Source organism: Arvicanthis niloticus, chromosome 8 (assembly GCF_011762505.2).
Source record: "Arvicanthis niloticus isolate mArvNil1 chromosome 8, mArvNil1.pat.X, whole genome shotgun sequence".
NCBI lineage: Eukaryota > Metazoa > Chordata > Mammalia > Rodentia > Muridae > Arvicanthis > Arvicanthis niloticus.
In genome coordinates, this window is record NC_047665.1 from 21,984,949 (window position 1) to 22,000,292 (window position 15,344).

Sequence of the window (15,344 nt, forward strand, 5' to 3'; positions counted from 1 at the left end):
GGAATGGTTATTTGAGATTTCAACCCCCCACCCCACTCTACCCAGTATTGTCCCAACACCACCCGTGCCTGGAGTTACTCTAGATGTTAGATGCTAAAAGTGACTATCAACAGCCACTGTGCTCTGGAAATGGCAAAGCTCTTGAGTGCACTGAAAACAGAACATCCAGCCCCACCCTGGAGCCAGGGCCCTGAGTCCATAGTTTGTTCAGCTAACTCCACCAACACAGGCATTGGGCAGGTGAAACGGGAGACTCTCTGGAGCTCGCTGGCCAGCCAGCCTAGTCCAAACCAGTAAGACTCAGATCCTATTTTAAAAAATCCGTCTCAATAAGACGAGGTCTGGAAGGACAGCACAGCAGTAAAGACTGCATGCATCTCTTTAAAAGAGTAGTTCCCAGTACCGTTGTTGGGTGACTCACAACTACCTATAACTCTAGCTTCCAGCTGTGGGGCATGGGAAGGATCCAGTGCCCTCTCTGGTCCTCTGTGAGCAACCACACATGTAGCATAAACATATACACATACATTAAAATGAAAACTAAATCTTGAAAAACTAAGGCAGATGGTCCTTGAAGATGACACACAGGTTTGACCTCTGACCTCTGCATATCTACACATGCATGCATGCAGGAACATATACAAACAAGGCATATATACCCACACACACAGACAGATAACTAAATTCAATTAAAAATAGGAGAAAAGGTGTTTAAAGGAAGTGCTTTGCAAGTGTGATGCTGTATGAAGGGTTAGCAAGGGGTAGAAATGCATGTATTTGTCTATTTCATTTAAAAGATGTTCTGTAACGTTGTTACGTGGGACTGTGCCTTAGGAGAAAACTGCTCAGTCCAGTCATGGGCTTCCCGTTTATTTGGTACTTGGCAGATCACCTTGACCTTTGTAAAAAATCCACCATCTAAAGTTTCTACCTACCCTCAGAAGGGATTTCCATGGCCGTTTCATATAACAAGTTGGACAAAGTAAAGCTTGCAAGAACAGAACACATCAAAGCTAGAGAAAGCAGCCAGGCACCTTTGCCGAACAGCCTGAACAGCTTCGCTTTTAAGCCCCTTGGTCCATATAAACTATAGAAATGTGAACCTCTGCATATTTTTTGGAAGACAATAAATGTAAACCTTTATGGCATGCTTCTATATTTTTCTTACGACTTTACCCCTTAGTTAATTCTCTCACTGTTTCAAAGAAGGGAAATACTAAGCTCCAAGTGCAACCCTGCAATTGCTTGTCATATTTCACCAGAGTTGAGTGAATTCACTTAGTGTGTAATTTAAGCTGTCAGACTTCCTTAGTTCTTGGGGGAAGAGAAAGGGTGTAATTAAGTATTCCCAGGTTAACAGCATTAGACATCAGAACTTCACAGTTACGGGGCTTCACACCGTAAGTCTAGATGCTGCCCACGAATCACTCCACTTACTATGGTGTGCCCAAGTTTACAGACAATTGGCTGGAACTAAGGCATTCAACTCTACCACTGCATTCTGGGGACAGGAGCTAGAAGTGGGGAGGTGGTGGGTTTTTTAGAAGACTCTGTAGTGTCATGTTGGCTGAATACAAAACCTCATGAAGTCATTCCAGTGGGCAGTTCATTTCTACCATATCGTGCTGAAAGAGGAGTCATTTCCAATTCAGAGCCCCATCTGGTCCCAGGTGGCTTGGCATTGAGTTAGGGAGAAAGAAAATCTAAAGTAACCCAGGGATCGTGACCCAACAAGCCTTTTTAATATACGCTATCCTCATCTGCAGAAACAAATTTTCAAGAAGTATCTCCTTATCAACCCCTTCGGGAAATGTAATTTATTCCTCATTCGATGTTGTTAATAGAGTGTGTTGGTGGGGTGGGTTGAGTAACCCATGAACCATGATGAATATTCTAAGTCACAATACATTAAATGGGTTGGCAGGGGTGAAAGGGGTCTGTCAGGTCTGACATATAGAGAAAAGGTCAAATGGTCACGGTTGTTTCTTAAGGAAAGTAGAATTTGGGCAGCATGGTCTTAGCCATAGATGTTGGGAGACATGGGGAGGGATGGGAACCTGGAATGGGAGAGTATAGACAGCAATGGATTTTCTAGGGAAAATTTCCTGACAGAGATGGACTGCAAGCTGGGGCAAGATGAGACGTGGGGAAGCAGAGGATGAAAAGATGATGAATAATGAAAGGGGACTCGTGTGTGTGTGTGTGTGTGTGTGTGGTGTGCATGTGTGTGCATGTATGTTTGTATGTGTGTGTATGCATGTGTATGATGTGTGTGCATGTATATGCATGTGTGTGTATGTTTGTATATGTGTATGGTGTGTGTGTGTTTGTGAATGTGTATGTATGTGTGTGCACATGTGTGTGCATGCATGTGTGTGTGTGTGCATGTGTGTGTTTGTATATGTGTGCATGTGTTTACACTCTCTGATAGCATCACCATATACCCAGTCTTCCACTGAGCTGTAGATTTACCCTTGAAGCAACGATCTACAGGGCTCAGATAATGGTACTAAGAGGAAGCCTGATGGGCACTGTCGCTCTATTGTGAAGGCCACACCAACCCAGGAAGGAGCCTGCCTGGGTTTCTATTGTAAACCTGTCACTCATTTGTCCTGTAACTTTGTGTGAACTGCAAACCTTTCCGGAAGTTTCCATGCTGTAATATGTAAACTAAGAACAATCCACCTCCTGGATTTGGTGCCAAAGACAAATGCTAAGGGAGACAATGTCTGTGAACAGCTTACCTCAGAGCCCAGCATCTGAGAAAGTTCTGGGAAAGAGAAAACTCTCAGTGGCTTGCTTGTCTTTGGAGGGTTTTATAGACTTAACATAGAATGAGGAAAGTGGCATGGACATTATTCTTTGAGATGATTTAATATGTACAGATTTTTAAATAAGTGACATCAAACTAGAAGTGGCAATGCATAGTCCTAGCATGTCTCTTTGTTTGGGCCTTACAAACAATTTCTGTGCAAAGGCAGATAATACTATTTTATTTGTCATATTTGCTTCATTTGTATGGGATTTGTTGTTTCGTTGGAGAGAGAGGGTGGTCTCAGCTCACCCACACTGATCTTGAAGTTAGCAAGTGTTCCTGGGTGAACTGGGATTATAGACATGTGCGAGCATGCTTGGCTACAGTATTATCTTATAATAAATACGTTCTTTAGCTTTGCGATGTTTACCAACTCCGGGGGAACCACTCAGCCCTACCTTTGCAGCTCAGTAGATTGTACGTAAATGTGCCAACACAACTTTCACGTATAGACACAGAAATCTAAATTACAGCTAATTTTTACATCTCTCAAAATGTTATTCTTTTGCCTCCTCCCAAGCCACTTAGAAATGTAAAAGCTAGTCTTAGCTCACAGAGACAGAACTGACAGCAGCCTGGCATTGGTTCTGAAAAGGTGCATCCTGAGTCTATGGTGACAAATGAGAACTGAGGGTGTTCTCAGACGTAAGGTTTTTTTTTTTTTTTTTTTCTATTTCTTTCCTGGGCATTATGCTGAACTTGGAGGCAAACATGTGTTCTCTGGATTACTTCCTTATCCACGGGGCAATGACTTAAGCACCTACAAGGTATAAAGAGACAGAGAAATCAATTAGCCATCACCCTGTTCTTCTGGAACCCACCCAAAGCTGGAGAAACAGACGTCAACACACCATCAGCATCCAAACACGAAAAAGCACTTTAAGAGATCTGTGTTCCAAGTACAATGGAAGCACAGTCAGGGGAAGGAGAGATTTGTTCTGAAAGGGTGAGGTGGGCAGGGCGGGGGCTGCAGACCAGCACACACAAAGGCATTAGTGTATTAAGCTAGGCCTGACAGCTGACAATTAGCTAGAGCATTCTGGACTGTGCTAAGCCAGTAAGGTACAAGCCTGAGATGTGATAAAAGAAACTGAAACGGGGATTGGTGAGGTTCTCATTATAGTCCATACCAAAGTGTCCCGATTCTGTTTCCTAAGGCATTAGCATATCACTAAGAGACTGTCAAATTCAATCTTAATGTTGTCCCCTCTGTCCTCTGGGAAGGAAATAAGTAGTAATGCTGAGACACTGAGAGATTTCAAGGAAGGAAAGTAAAAAGAAATCTCTAAGTGGAGACTCAGGAGAGTGGCTTAACATACACAGGACATGTAGAACCATACCCAGAGGGCCCAGGGTCTCTGAGTGTCATTCTGTCCTATCCTTGAGGACTTTGACTTCTGATTTCCCGGGGGGGGGGTGGAGGGGGCTTCTCCTCCTGGCTCATGGGCTCTAGTTCCTTCACCCGGACACAGTAGCCACCGCGTTCTGCCGGAGCCATGAGCAGTTGAGCCATAAGCATTTGCTTCATTTCCATCTGCGTTCTGACCAACGTCCAATGGCTACTAATAAAATCCCTCAGATGGCATCGGGTGCCATTTTCCTGGCTCCTGGATGCAGTAGGATCTAAGCAGGCATGGCTTTCGTGGAAGACACAGCTACTCATAGGATGCTAGTGAGTGTGGGCTGGGTCTGAGCCCCAGGGTTCTTTTCAGTTCTGAAAAGGTACCAACCCACTGGTTTCCTGAATAATTTAATTATATAATCCAGTTTTTACATACTTTTCACACTCAGCATCTTGGACAATCGATACAGAAAGGGCTGTTTCTTTATTTATTGAATTTGTGTATCTCCAAAAGGTTTAAAGGGAACAAAACCAATAAAAGTACAATTACCTGTGTTACTTGAGCTGTGCTGAGATCACAGCACGATATTTTAAGGGCAAAACAGGGAAATATATTGTTTTCTGCTCAAAATGCTCAAATGGCTTCCTGTCACTGTCACACCCAAGGAAAACCCCTAGCTCTCTTCCCTGGCAGGTGTGCACTATTATGTCCTCATTTTATAAGACTAGCATTGCAAAGTTAAGAAACGTGTAGCAATTCCAAAGCAAGAAGGTCACCTGATAAGAATCAAGCCCGCCAGCTTGAGAATGCAATTTCACAAACGCCTAGCACCGGCTTTGGCAAACTGCTTTTGCAATGTTCAGATTGGGTGGGTTAGCCATGCTTTAATTCATTCATCTAAGGATGATTCAGTCTGGCTGCTGAAGAGGTCAAAAGAATGTTATCTCCATTTCCTGGGGGCCAGGACACCTCTTCTAGAGAGAAAGACCTTTGACTCACTGTCCTGCAAACGTATCTCACTGGTGTGAGTCTGCAGGGCTGCCAGGATGATCCTTCTACCACAGTCTGCTTCCGGCCTAATCTGTGTCCAAAAGACCTTGCAAATCACACAGGTTCAATTCTGCTTTGAGGTCAAGAAGTAAAAGCCATGACCTGGATGGGGCCTGAACAGGGATGTCAGCTTCACGAAGGCTGCCAGGAGCGTCTTGTAGAGCAAAATCAGAGCTGCAGCCAAATGTGAATTCAATTGTCAATGTAAACCCTACCCCCAGAAACCACTTTTATGGGGCATCTGCTCTCCTGTGCGTTTTGCTTAAATCGTTTATTTTCAAAAGTTTTAATCCATTGGGAATTTAGAGGGGGGGATGGGGAGGCAAAACTTATTCTGGTCCAGTTTAGTCAGGAAAAAAGTAAGAGCTGATTTTTTTTTCCACCCGAGTCGTGCAGTCTGGCTGGAATGCATCCCAACTGGGGGATAGTCATGAATGCTCCAAGTCCTGAGGCCCAAGGAAAAGAAACTTCTGTCTTCTCCTGAGTGATTCTCTTTCTCTATAGAAATCTCAAAATGGAACCGCCCTACAAATCATGTCCCATGCTTTGCCAGAAAGAAGCTGGTAAAAAAAAAAAAACAAAAAACAAAAAAACAAAAACAAAAACAAAAAAAAAACCAGGCTTATCAAAGAGTTGCATTCTCCCTGAATAATAAGTGTGAGTGGGTTAATGGGTCATTTGGGGGAAAGAGGTCAGAACGAAAAGGCCTTGGTGTTCAAAAGCTGAATCTGGCGATGCCAGCGGTCAAAGAGCAGAGTGCTGGGCGGACAGGCATGATGTATAGGGTGTGTTCTATAGAACCTGCATGGGTTCCCACCTAACCTTTATCCCCATCAAAGACGGCCAAGATCTCTCAATGTGTCTGACACTTCTCTCTCAGAGGTCCTAGTGAGGTGGTCCGGGAAAACCTGGTGCCTGTGAGCTCCTTTTCATTGAGAAAGAAATGTTTTTCAGCTCCTAGTAGGCTGACTTAGCAAAGTACTTTGAACACACTGAGGGGGGAAAAAAGCAGCCACAGAAAAGGGAAGGGGAAGAGAAAAGACAGACAGGGAGAGAGAGTTATCAGCAGGGGTGGTTAGTATAAAAAAAAGGAGGGGGATCCTGAAGACAGAAAACCTTTTGTTCCCCGAGCTCGTTTCATGTAGAGATTGTTAGGTGAATGGCTTTGAAATGAAATGGGTTTATGAACTAGTCGCTAGGTCACAGGAAGCGCGATCGTCAGACTGCTTTGTGAATTCGGATTCCTTAAAACTTAGGTTTACTCTCAAAAGAAACGTACCTCCTTTGTCTGGTTCCTATGTCTTTCCTTTTTATATTTTTATTTCGCGGGGTGGTTTGGGCCGCCTCCCCACTCTCTGTTTTCTCCTCCGCCCTTTTGATAACGTGAAAAGAAATGATCGTATTACACGCTCTTTGTCGGAGGGTTTCAGAAGTTCGAGGTGGGCGAGGTGGAGGCGTTACCTTCACCACCAGCAACAGCCAATGGCGGCGAAGTATGCAAATGAGGTCCGCGCTCTGCGGGTCTGGATCGGGGCTGGGAGCTCAGAGACTCCGCAGTGCGCCGGAGGAGAAGGTTCTCACATCCATCCAGCGCTGTGCTCAATGGAGGGGCGGACACTGCAGTGCCTCACTGTGTGACTAGATAGGACCAGGACTCATCTGAACACCGCCGAGATGAAGTACAAGGTAAGAATGCCTTTTATGCATTCTCCTGAGAAGCTGGAGGCAGCTGTGCGGGCGCCTTTCCCACCTTGACAACTGGGCTGGGATCCCTTGTGTGTCTGATCTCGCTTCCAGGGTTCCCTGGGGTTTACCCGCAAGTAGACAGACATGCGCTTTCAGATCCACTACTTCTTGGTACACGGTTCTGAAAGTTGCTGTGGGTGGCGGAAGGCAGTGGAGAAGAGTTAGCATAGGAGCCACAGCGGCCGCAGGAGATCAGAGGGTGTCTAACTCGCCTCACAACAGGCAAGTCGCAGGTCTCTGCCTGACCAAAGCCGGCCTGGGGAGCCATAATAACGGGAGTCAGAACTGCTGAGTCTCTGACAGGCTCTAAAAGCACCTTTTCAGAATTTGCTTTAAGCCCTTGATCTGGGAAGCTGTGTGCTCTAGGTCTTTTCGATAGAAGCCAAATTAAAACCCCAGACACTCTCATAGGGGCGATGATGGAGAATTCTCACATCCTTAGATAGTTTGGTTTTATGAATAAATGGGTGTTAGTCATTTCTGGATAACTCTTTATTGGGGTTGAATGGGTCTGAAAGTATGAAGGCTCCGGCTGGCTTATTTTCCCTGACGCTTACAGAATGTCCTGCTCATATTTTTGGCAGCGCGATTTTCCACTGCATTTTGCACCACGGTTTCTGGGGTTGCTCTTGGCAAAATGATTATGACTTGCTCAGCACATCCCGTCCAAGGAGGAGTTTCCAAGGGGCTTGGCCCAGTAGCAGTTCATGGCAATGACTTGGCCATGCTTACGTATGATCCGTTTTAATTTTAATGGTGAATAGTCGTGAGTCCTCGACTTTTAAAGGACAGCATCATTACAAAAATTTGTTTTGGTAAGGTGGCTTAACAGAGTCAGTGAACTGATCTAGCTAGGGGCTAACTGGTCTTCCCTCTGTGGTATGTAGCCTCTGGCCCTTCCTTTTGGATAAAAGGTTATAAACACTTGCTATAGCTATAACAGCCACTGGTTCAGCATCTATAAATCTTGTTCAAAAGCTGTGAACCAAAACATGAGTGATGGTTGTTGAGGAAGTTCCAGTGCTCTCAAGACCCAGGTATCCATTGTTATTTCCTATCTGCTTCCGTTGGTGGGGAGAGGTGCATCGGTGGGGAGGGGCAGAAGAAAGGTTAGCTCCAGGAGACAGTCAGGTTAGTCAGGTCAGTCAGGTCAGTCAGGAATGATACTGCTTTCACCTGGCAGGAACAGAATCTTTTTTTGGAAGTGATTCTCTCCATTGCTAAGTCTCCTTGTTCACAACCGATGGGGCTACATGGTATCTAGCCTGCAGTGATTTTTTTTTCTCTCCCTTTCTTCCTGTGGTTGAATCAAGATAGTGTTATAGAGAAAAGAGAAAGGATTGACTCTGTCTGTTATTGGGACATTAAATAGCTTATGTGAACTCTGAGTGCAATAGTCTAGAAGGTGACAAAGACTAAAGTCACTTTGGTTCAGTGACCTCATCATGTTTAGCTTTGTTCTTTCTGGAAAGAAAATATCATGGGGACTTATGGTTTATACTGCGGGTGAGAAACTGCAAGTGGGGGGCGCTTTCTGCTTGGCTGGATCTGCCCAAAGTTGAACACTTTGCCAAGCAATAGAAATATATGGTTATTTATCACCACCATCATCATCATCATCATCATCATCATCATCATCATCATCATCTCATTATTATTGTAGGCAACTACACTAGCAAAAATGCTTTGTTCCCCAAATAAACACAAACACATGGGTACCCTGAGTTGAGCATAGCAGAAGTGAGCCACTTTTCCTTCTGTTATAAAGTCTATTAGTTAATGAAAGATAACTGTCCTTCAGGAGAGACTTAGTCATTCTATGTAGGAGATGCTAACACAGAGGCATGATCGGTAAGGCAATACAAGTCTGTCATATTTAACTCTCCCCACTAGCTCCAAGGCACACTTATTTTCAGAAGTAGCAATTGTGGCACACAGAGGATAAGTGATTTTTCTTTTTCTGATGCACCAGCCGGGGAGCATGGGATTAGAATGATCTTGATTTAATACTCGTAATTTGAACACTACCAAGAGGGGGAAAACCAGAAATCATCTGTAACTCCCTAACACATCCCTCTGACTGGTATGTTCTGGCCTCAGAAAGTTCAGAACGATTTCTTCCCAAGTGTCCCCCTCAGGATAGTCTTCTTCTATTGTGTTTCAGTAGTAACTCCACAAACTGAAATACGAAGTTGGCATTTACTTGTTTAATTCGAGTTACTTAAGTAGTAAAACCAGATAATTATTAGATTGTAAAACCCAGGAGTCTGGAATTATCTCTTAAACACTGTGTTGCACCAGAAACTATAAATTTAGCATGGGTTTTTAAAATGGATCATTGTGAGATTTATAAGTCACGCTTAAAAGACTTCTCTTTCTTTCTATCTTTCTTTCTTTCTTTCTTTCTTTCTTTCTTCCTTTCTTTCTTCTTTTTCTTTTCTCTTTTTCTGTTGTTAACCAGATGGTCCTGTTTAGCTACTTCAGAGTTCATAACCAGGGAGCAATCAACTTCCACTCAGTTTGTCCTCAAAACACACAGCTCCAGGCAGCCAGCAATTACTCACAACTACAAGGGCTATGGAATGCAAACTGTTGCTTTAGGTAAATCTTTCTGCTTAGTACACATCTAGTCTGCTTTTGTTTTACTGATGTTTTTGTTTGTTCATGGGAAGACTGTCATGGGTGTTTAAAGTTCCAGTTCTCTTAGAAGAGTCTGTCTGAATGAGGGAAAACTGTAAAAGTTTCCTTTGTTAAGAGTCTACATAAAGAAGCCAGGCATGGAGCACACGCCCTTAATCACCAGTCCTTCAGGAGGTAGAGGCAGGTGGATTTTTATGAGTTCCAGGCCAGTCAAGGCTCCATCGTGAGACCTCATCTCAGAGACGACAACAACAAAATGTTCTCTACAAAATCCCTTTAGTGTATAGCCCATGCTCCTTATGCCTCCGTGGCCTTAGCTTGCTTGTCCAATAGAAGAGCCGAGGGTGTGAAGGTTGCTTGTGGGTATTGCCCTTTGTTCTGAAGGTAAGAGACTCGTTCCAGTCCCTCATCTTTAACAGAAGCCTGAAGGCCCTGCCCACATCGTGTGGGCCTGGAGTGAGGGCCCATCTACTTCATGCCTGGGCCTGGAAGGTGAGCAGCAAGCTCAGCCTGTGACTGAGTTCTTGAGGCTGACGCACTTTTGTAGCTTTGCCAAATTTCAGAACCCTTAAGTGTCTGCAGTCAAGGTCTAATCTATTTCCTAGTCAATATAAAGAAAGGAAAATCACTCTCCAATGGTTTGCCTTTAAAAACAAAGTATAGTGGAGTATGGCAATGCAGTTTAAAAAAAAAAACAAAAAACCTACAGTCTGGAATCCAGGTTCTCGTAGTCCAGTTGAATGGGAACAAAGAAATTCAAGGAAAAGAGAAACCTACAACATAAAGCTTCTGTGGAAGAACTTAGAAAATATTTTTATTTTCCAAAGCTGTCTTAAAAGAGAAGTTATAGCAGGCCTTTGGTTTAGCTAATATGGCCATTTATACCCCTTTTTGCTTTGATGTTTCAGCTTTAAATTTTTTTTTTCACTAAATTATTTGTAGTGTTCAACTGAAATTTAGGACCCCTTCCACCTGCTTTCAAAATGCTGCGTGTTGTCTGTGAATGTAAAAGCAGACAGAAGGTGTTTTGAAAAACATAGCTTCATGATTTATGGTTTTATATTTACTTAGGAAACCCAGTTCAGAGCTAAAGGACTTACCTGTCCAGAGATGAGGCTTTGTCAAAATGCAGGTGTCTTTATAATAGCAAGTTTAACACACTGTATAATACGCGCTGAAGCCCTTAGCAACCCGCTTCTTGTTGGACCACACATCCTCTCTGGGCCCAGAACCTTGCAAGTGCCTTCCCGTACCCTCCTCCTCACCCCCAGTCTCAGACAAAATAAAACAAAGCCAGACAAAATCCTGCCTTGACACCTTTCAAAGCCTTGGCAGATTCTGTCTCTCTTTTGTGTCTTCACACCAGTACCGCATCTTACCTTTTCAAGTGAGCACTCCTACGTGTCTCCAATACCAGATGCTTGTTGGGCTCCCTCAAACCCTGCTACCCACATGGACATGAGACCCTAATGCACATCCTCTCCCCCTCACCTTGGCTGATCCTTGGACTCTTCTGGGGGGGGGGGGGGCTCCTACTGCTTTCATGGTCATGTGATTTCAAGCCTGTGTGACTTGAGTAACTACTCCGTCCTACTAGTAAAGTCTCTGGATCTATCCACTCCATAAAACAATCAAAGTCTAAACCTTTGTCTCCTCTAATCGCCGAAACAGAGCTTACATTCTCTACCCTTCCTTCCTCCGTTAGCACTGCCTTACTTATTAACCCACTATCTAAATGATACCTACAGTGGAGCCAGTTTGAAGGAAGCTACATTGAATACAAGAGGCCCATCCTTTATGATATGTAGGGGCAGATCAACAGACAAGCCCTTGTTGAAAGTGTAATGTAGGCTCTGTCAGCCTTGAACAGACAGGAACTTGGCTTCATATATTCTTGTAATAGAAACGAGATGGAGTGTGGAGGAAAAAACGTTTCCATTTCTTGTGAATTAAACTCCCAGAGCCTCAGGTTTGCCTGCAAATTTGAGACAATATTAACCACTTTATACTATTATTCTGAAGTCTGAGCTAATGTGTAAAGTTCTTATCCGGGATCCTACAGAGGGAGTAGACCATGAATATCCTAGCTGGCCCCAGCTCTTCCTGTAGAGTGCACTCAGTGGATATTGAAAGGTCGGGGTGGGTTTCATGACAAGATTATGTCCGAATCCCAGTTACTAAATTAAGCTGGTTGGGTATTATGGAGTTTATACCACAGGTAATGGTGCACATGGTGCGAGTGGAGATCTCAGATAGAAGGAGCAGCAGTGTGCTTATAGCACACAGCCCCCATTTGCCACCATCGTCCACGCATGGTTTCTTCATTGTTATTGACAAACCTCGAAATTCCTGAAATTACAGGGCCTTTCTCCTAGTGGGTACTCAGCAAATATATCCAGTGCTGAACTACAGAAAACATCTGTACCAACGGCTTTTTATAAGGGTTCCACTGGTCCACAGCACATTAAAAAAAAAGTATGTTTATCTCAAATCCCACTTTTGCTTCTTTTTGACAATATAATTTTCCGTTACTACTTTAGACTTTTATCTTATTAGATAGCCACAAGAACATAGTAAACAACAGTCATCCATTCCTACCATATATAGGCATTTGATAACCGACAGCTATGTGTTGCACAATATATAATTTTAGGTAGATAGATAGAACAATAGATGATGGATGGACAGATGAACAGATAGACAGACAGACACAAATCCATGAATACTGATGGAATAGCATAGTAGTTTGTCACAACTAAGGTAAAATCAGGGCCATTGGCCATGGAGAAATCTGTATACCTAAACAGATATGCAGATACATGGATAGATTAACATTATACAGTAAAAGTTGTCAGAGGAAACATCCTCTTCAGTAGTTTCCTCTTGGTAGTGGAGATGGATCAGTGGGTGGAAGCACTCTCTTTGCAAGCCTGAGGACCTGAGTTCAGGTCCCCAGCACTATAGAAAAAGCCCCGCTACTGTTCACACATAAAACCCCAGTGCTGTGGGGGCAGGGGCATGGCTACAAAAGGTGGCTTGTGCTTGCTGCCAAGTAGACAAAGCTTTAAATGGTGAGCTCCAAGTTTGGTGAGAGACCCTTTCTCAGGGAATGAGGCAGAAAGCGATAGAGCAGGTCACCCAGTGCCTTCTTTCATCCACACTTCACATGTTTACACCACACCACACACACACACACACACACACACACACAGAGACTACATATGTACCATACTGGTGTGGGGGAGACTATTTACCCTTACCAAAAGGCTAGCAAGGAAAAGAAAAGGCCATTTATTTAAATTGGTGCCATCCATGGAACGTGGGTCGGGATTATGTGGGAAGTTCATAATCAGGTCCGTCTTACTTTGCTGCAGACCCAGTGACGTCAATATAAGAAGTACCTACTTTTAGATCATTTTAGGGTTAGAAGGCAGTGGACAAATTGATTTGGAATGCTAACCCCTAGGATCATGGCACTATCCTCAGAAATGTATAGACTTAATTACCAAGCCTCTCTGCCAAGAGAAAGGCAACAGGACCCTTGGGAACAAATACAATATTTCCAACTTAAAATGCCAGAGCTGCTGGTTTCCTAGGCAACAGCAGATTACAAAGGGCATAGGCATGGAAAGAAGACAAAAATCCCCAAAGTCCTGTTTAGACTCCGTCAACAACAGCCCCTCCGTCTTGTTTACTTTGAACATTCCAATCATCTCCCTGCGGTAGTTCTTACTGGCTAATGAGGGCTCTGCGTGCCAGGGAAGCAGCAGCCTGCTGCCAGGACTCTTCCTGAAGGATTTCCATTGTACGATGAGTGGTCTTATTGGAGACCTTTTCCACTCTGAGCTGGAAAGGCCATTTTTTTTTTAGAGGGTGCTTTTAATAGACAGTGAGATCTGGCTAACTTGAGGGTTGGCATATCGTCTAGTGGCAATGCAATTGGTACTCCAAAAACTATGTGATAGGAGTTTGTCATGGCCGAGGTGGGGTCTTGGGGCAGCTGATCATGAAGATGTTGAAATTGTCAGTAGAAGGGCTGGGGAGATGGCTGCGCAAGCGTGAAGATCTGATTTCACTCCCTAGCCCCCATGTACACAGACTACAAAGTCTATGCTACAGAGCTGGGCATAAGAGGATCCCTGCAGCTTTGTTGACCAGGCACACTAGATGAATATGTGGAGCTCCAGGTTGAGTGAGAGACCCTGCCTCAAAAACCTAACTAGCGCACATTTGTGCAAACACGCATGAACAACTACACGCATACACACAAAAATTGCCCCTGGAATATTTTTCCTTATATGCCTACACTGCACCATATCTACTAAGTTCTATGTATGCTTCAAGGCAAGGGCCAGTAAGTTGGAAGATGTCATGTTTCCTGGTAGATCTTGGTGTTGCAAATTTGAATTTCGCCTGATATTTCTAATATGTCAGGGTAATAATAGGTGTAAGATGTTACAAAAAAAGAAGTTTCTTGTGTGAAATGCCGACGTTTGTGCTCACCAGAAATAAGGACGGAACAACCAGGGATGCGCAAAAGTGCAAGCTCTGCCAGCCACAGAAATGCATGATGGCTCCTTTTGAAATCAATTTTAATTCTTTATTTATTCTTATGGGGAACAGTGACGGGACAGGGTTCATCTGTGAAGCTCAGTGGAAAGTCACAGTAATCAAAACACATGAAATGCTCAGATTGAAGCCATGTCTCCTCTCCTTCTGTAGAGCTGCTGTGCCTTTCAGCAGTGTGGCATGTCCTGCATGCCTGTCCTCCTCTCTCTTCCTTAGGGCAGATGTGTCTAATGGCTCCTGTGTTCTATTGGTAAGCTCACTGGTAGTAGCTGTTGGTCTGTTGTGTTTAATTTAGCTTAGAACCTCATAGGCCTTTTGGCTGAAACTCATTTAGACTTTCTCAGTCTTCATGGCTCTGGTCCTTATCAATAAAGATGGATCTGCCAAGGACTACCACCTCCTAGAATTAGCAGTAACATGTGCAGCCATCACACTGGAAGGGGCAGATACACAGATACAGATACAGATACAGATGTGTGCACACTTGGCCCTCTTGAAGGTCATTATCTTTACTGTTGGTCATCTGCTGATCAATATAGCTGTTTCTGTTCCTGGTCACTTTAACACTGCTTAGATCCTGACAGGAAAGTGCCCCGGGGACTGACACAAACAACACAATCCAGAGGCCCCAGCTCTTTGGGCTGGAACTTTAGTTTGGGGATATGATTCTCAGGTTCACTCCACATCAAGTTCAACGTGATATGTGAATGGGACACAGGGATAGAAAACAACAGGAAGACCAAGAAGAACTTCTTCCTCCTGATCCCATTCACTATGAGGTAGATTTCTAGACAATATCCCAGAGGTGCAGAGGCCCCAGAGCACACCCGACTCCCTCATTAAAGGTCAGATTGTTACTCAGAGAACATTTGTTTGCCCAGTTACAGACTCTTGCCACTACCTATTTTTCTCTTGAATCCTTCATTTAACTCGAGATCATATATATATATATATATATATATATATATATATATATATATATATATATGGTTTCCAAGGATATATCCACATTTCACAAACCAAAGAACGGGACATATGGTCTGACAATGGAAAGGTTATTTGAAACTGATGACTGTCGTGGAAAGTTCAGAAACACATGGCCACTCTACAGATGGTCAACATGAGCTGCCCCAGAGATCAATGAACTGATCAAGGCCCTATCCCGTTCCCCTTATGTCAGC

At 43.8% G+C, this 15,344-nt stretch overlaps 1 protein-coding gene across 2 annotated transcripts in view; it reads left to right on the forward strand.

The window, feature by feature from the left end:
• The window catches only part of Nedd9 (neural precursor cell expressed, developmentally down-regulated 9), a 121,300-nt gene that overhangs the window by 64,991 nt on the left and 40,965 nt on the right, over window positions 1-15,344 (forward strand). The window contains exon 1 of one of the 2 annotated variants that reach the window (XM_034510497.2): window positions 6,698-6,894. The exons of the other annotated variant lie outside the window; for it this stretch is intronic. Coding sequence (XP_034366388.1) covers window positions 6,883-6,894 — 12 coding nt within the window. The 5' untranslated portion in view covers window positions 6,698-6,882. Of the gene's footprint in view, window positions 1-6,697; window positions 6,895-15,344 lie in introns of those variants that run through there. 2 annotated transcript variants of the gene reach the window in all.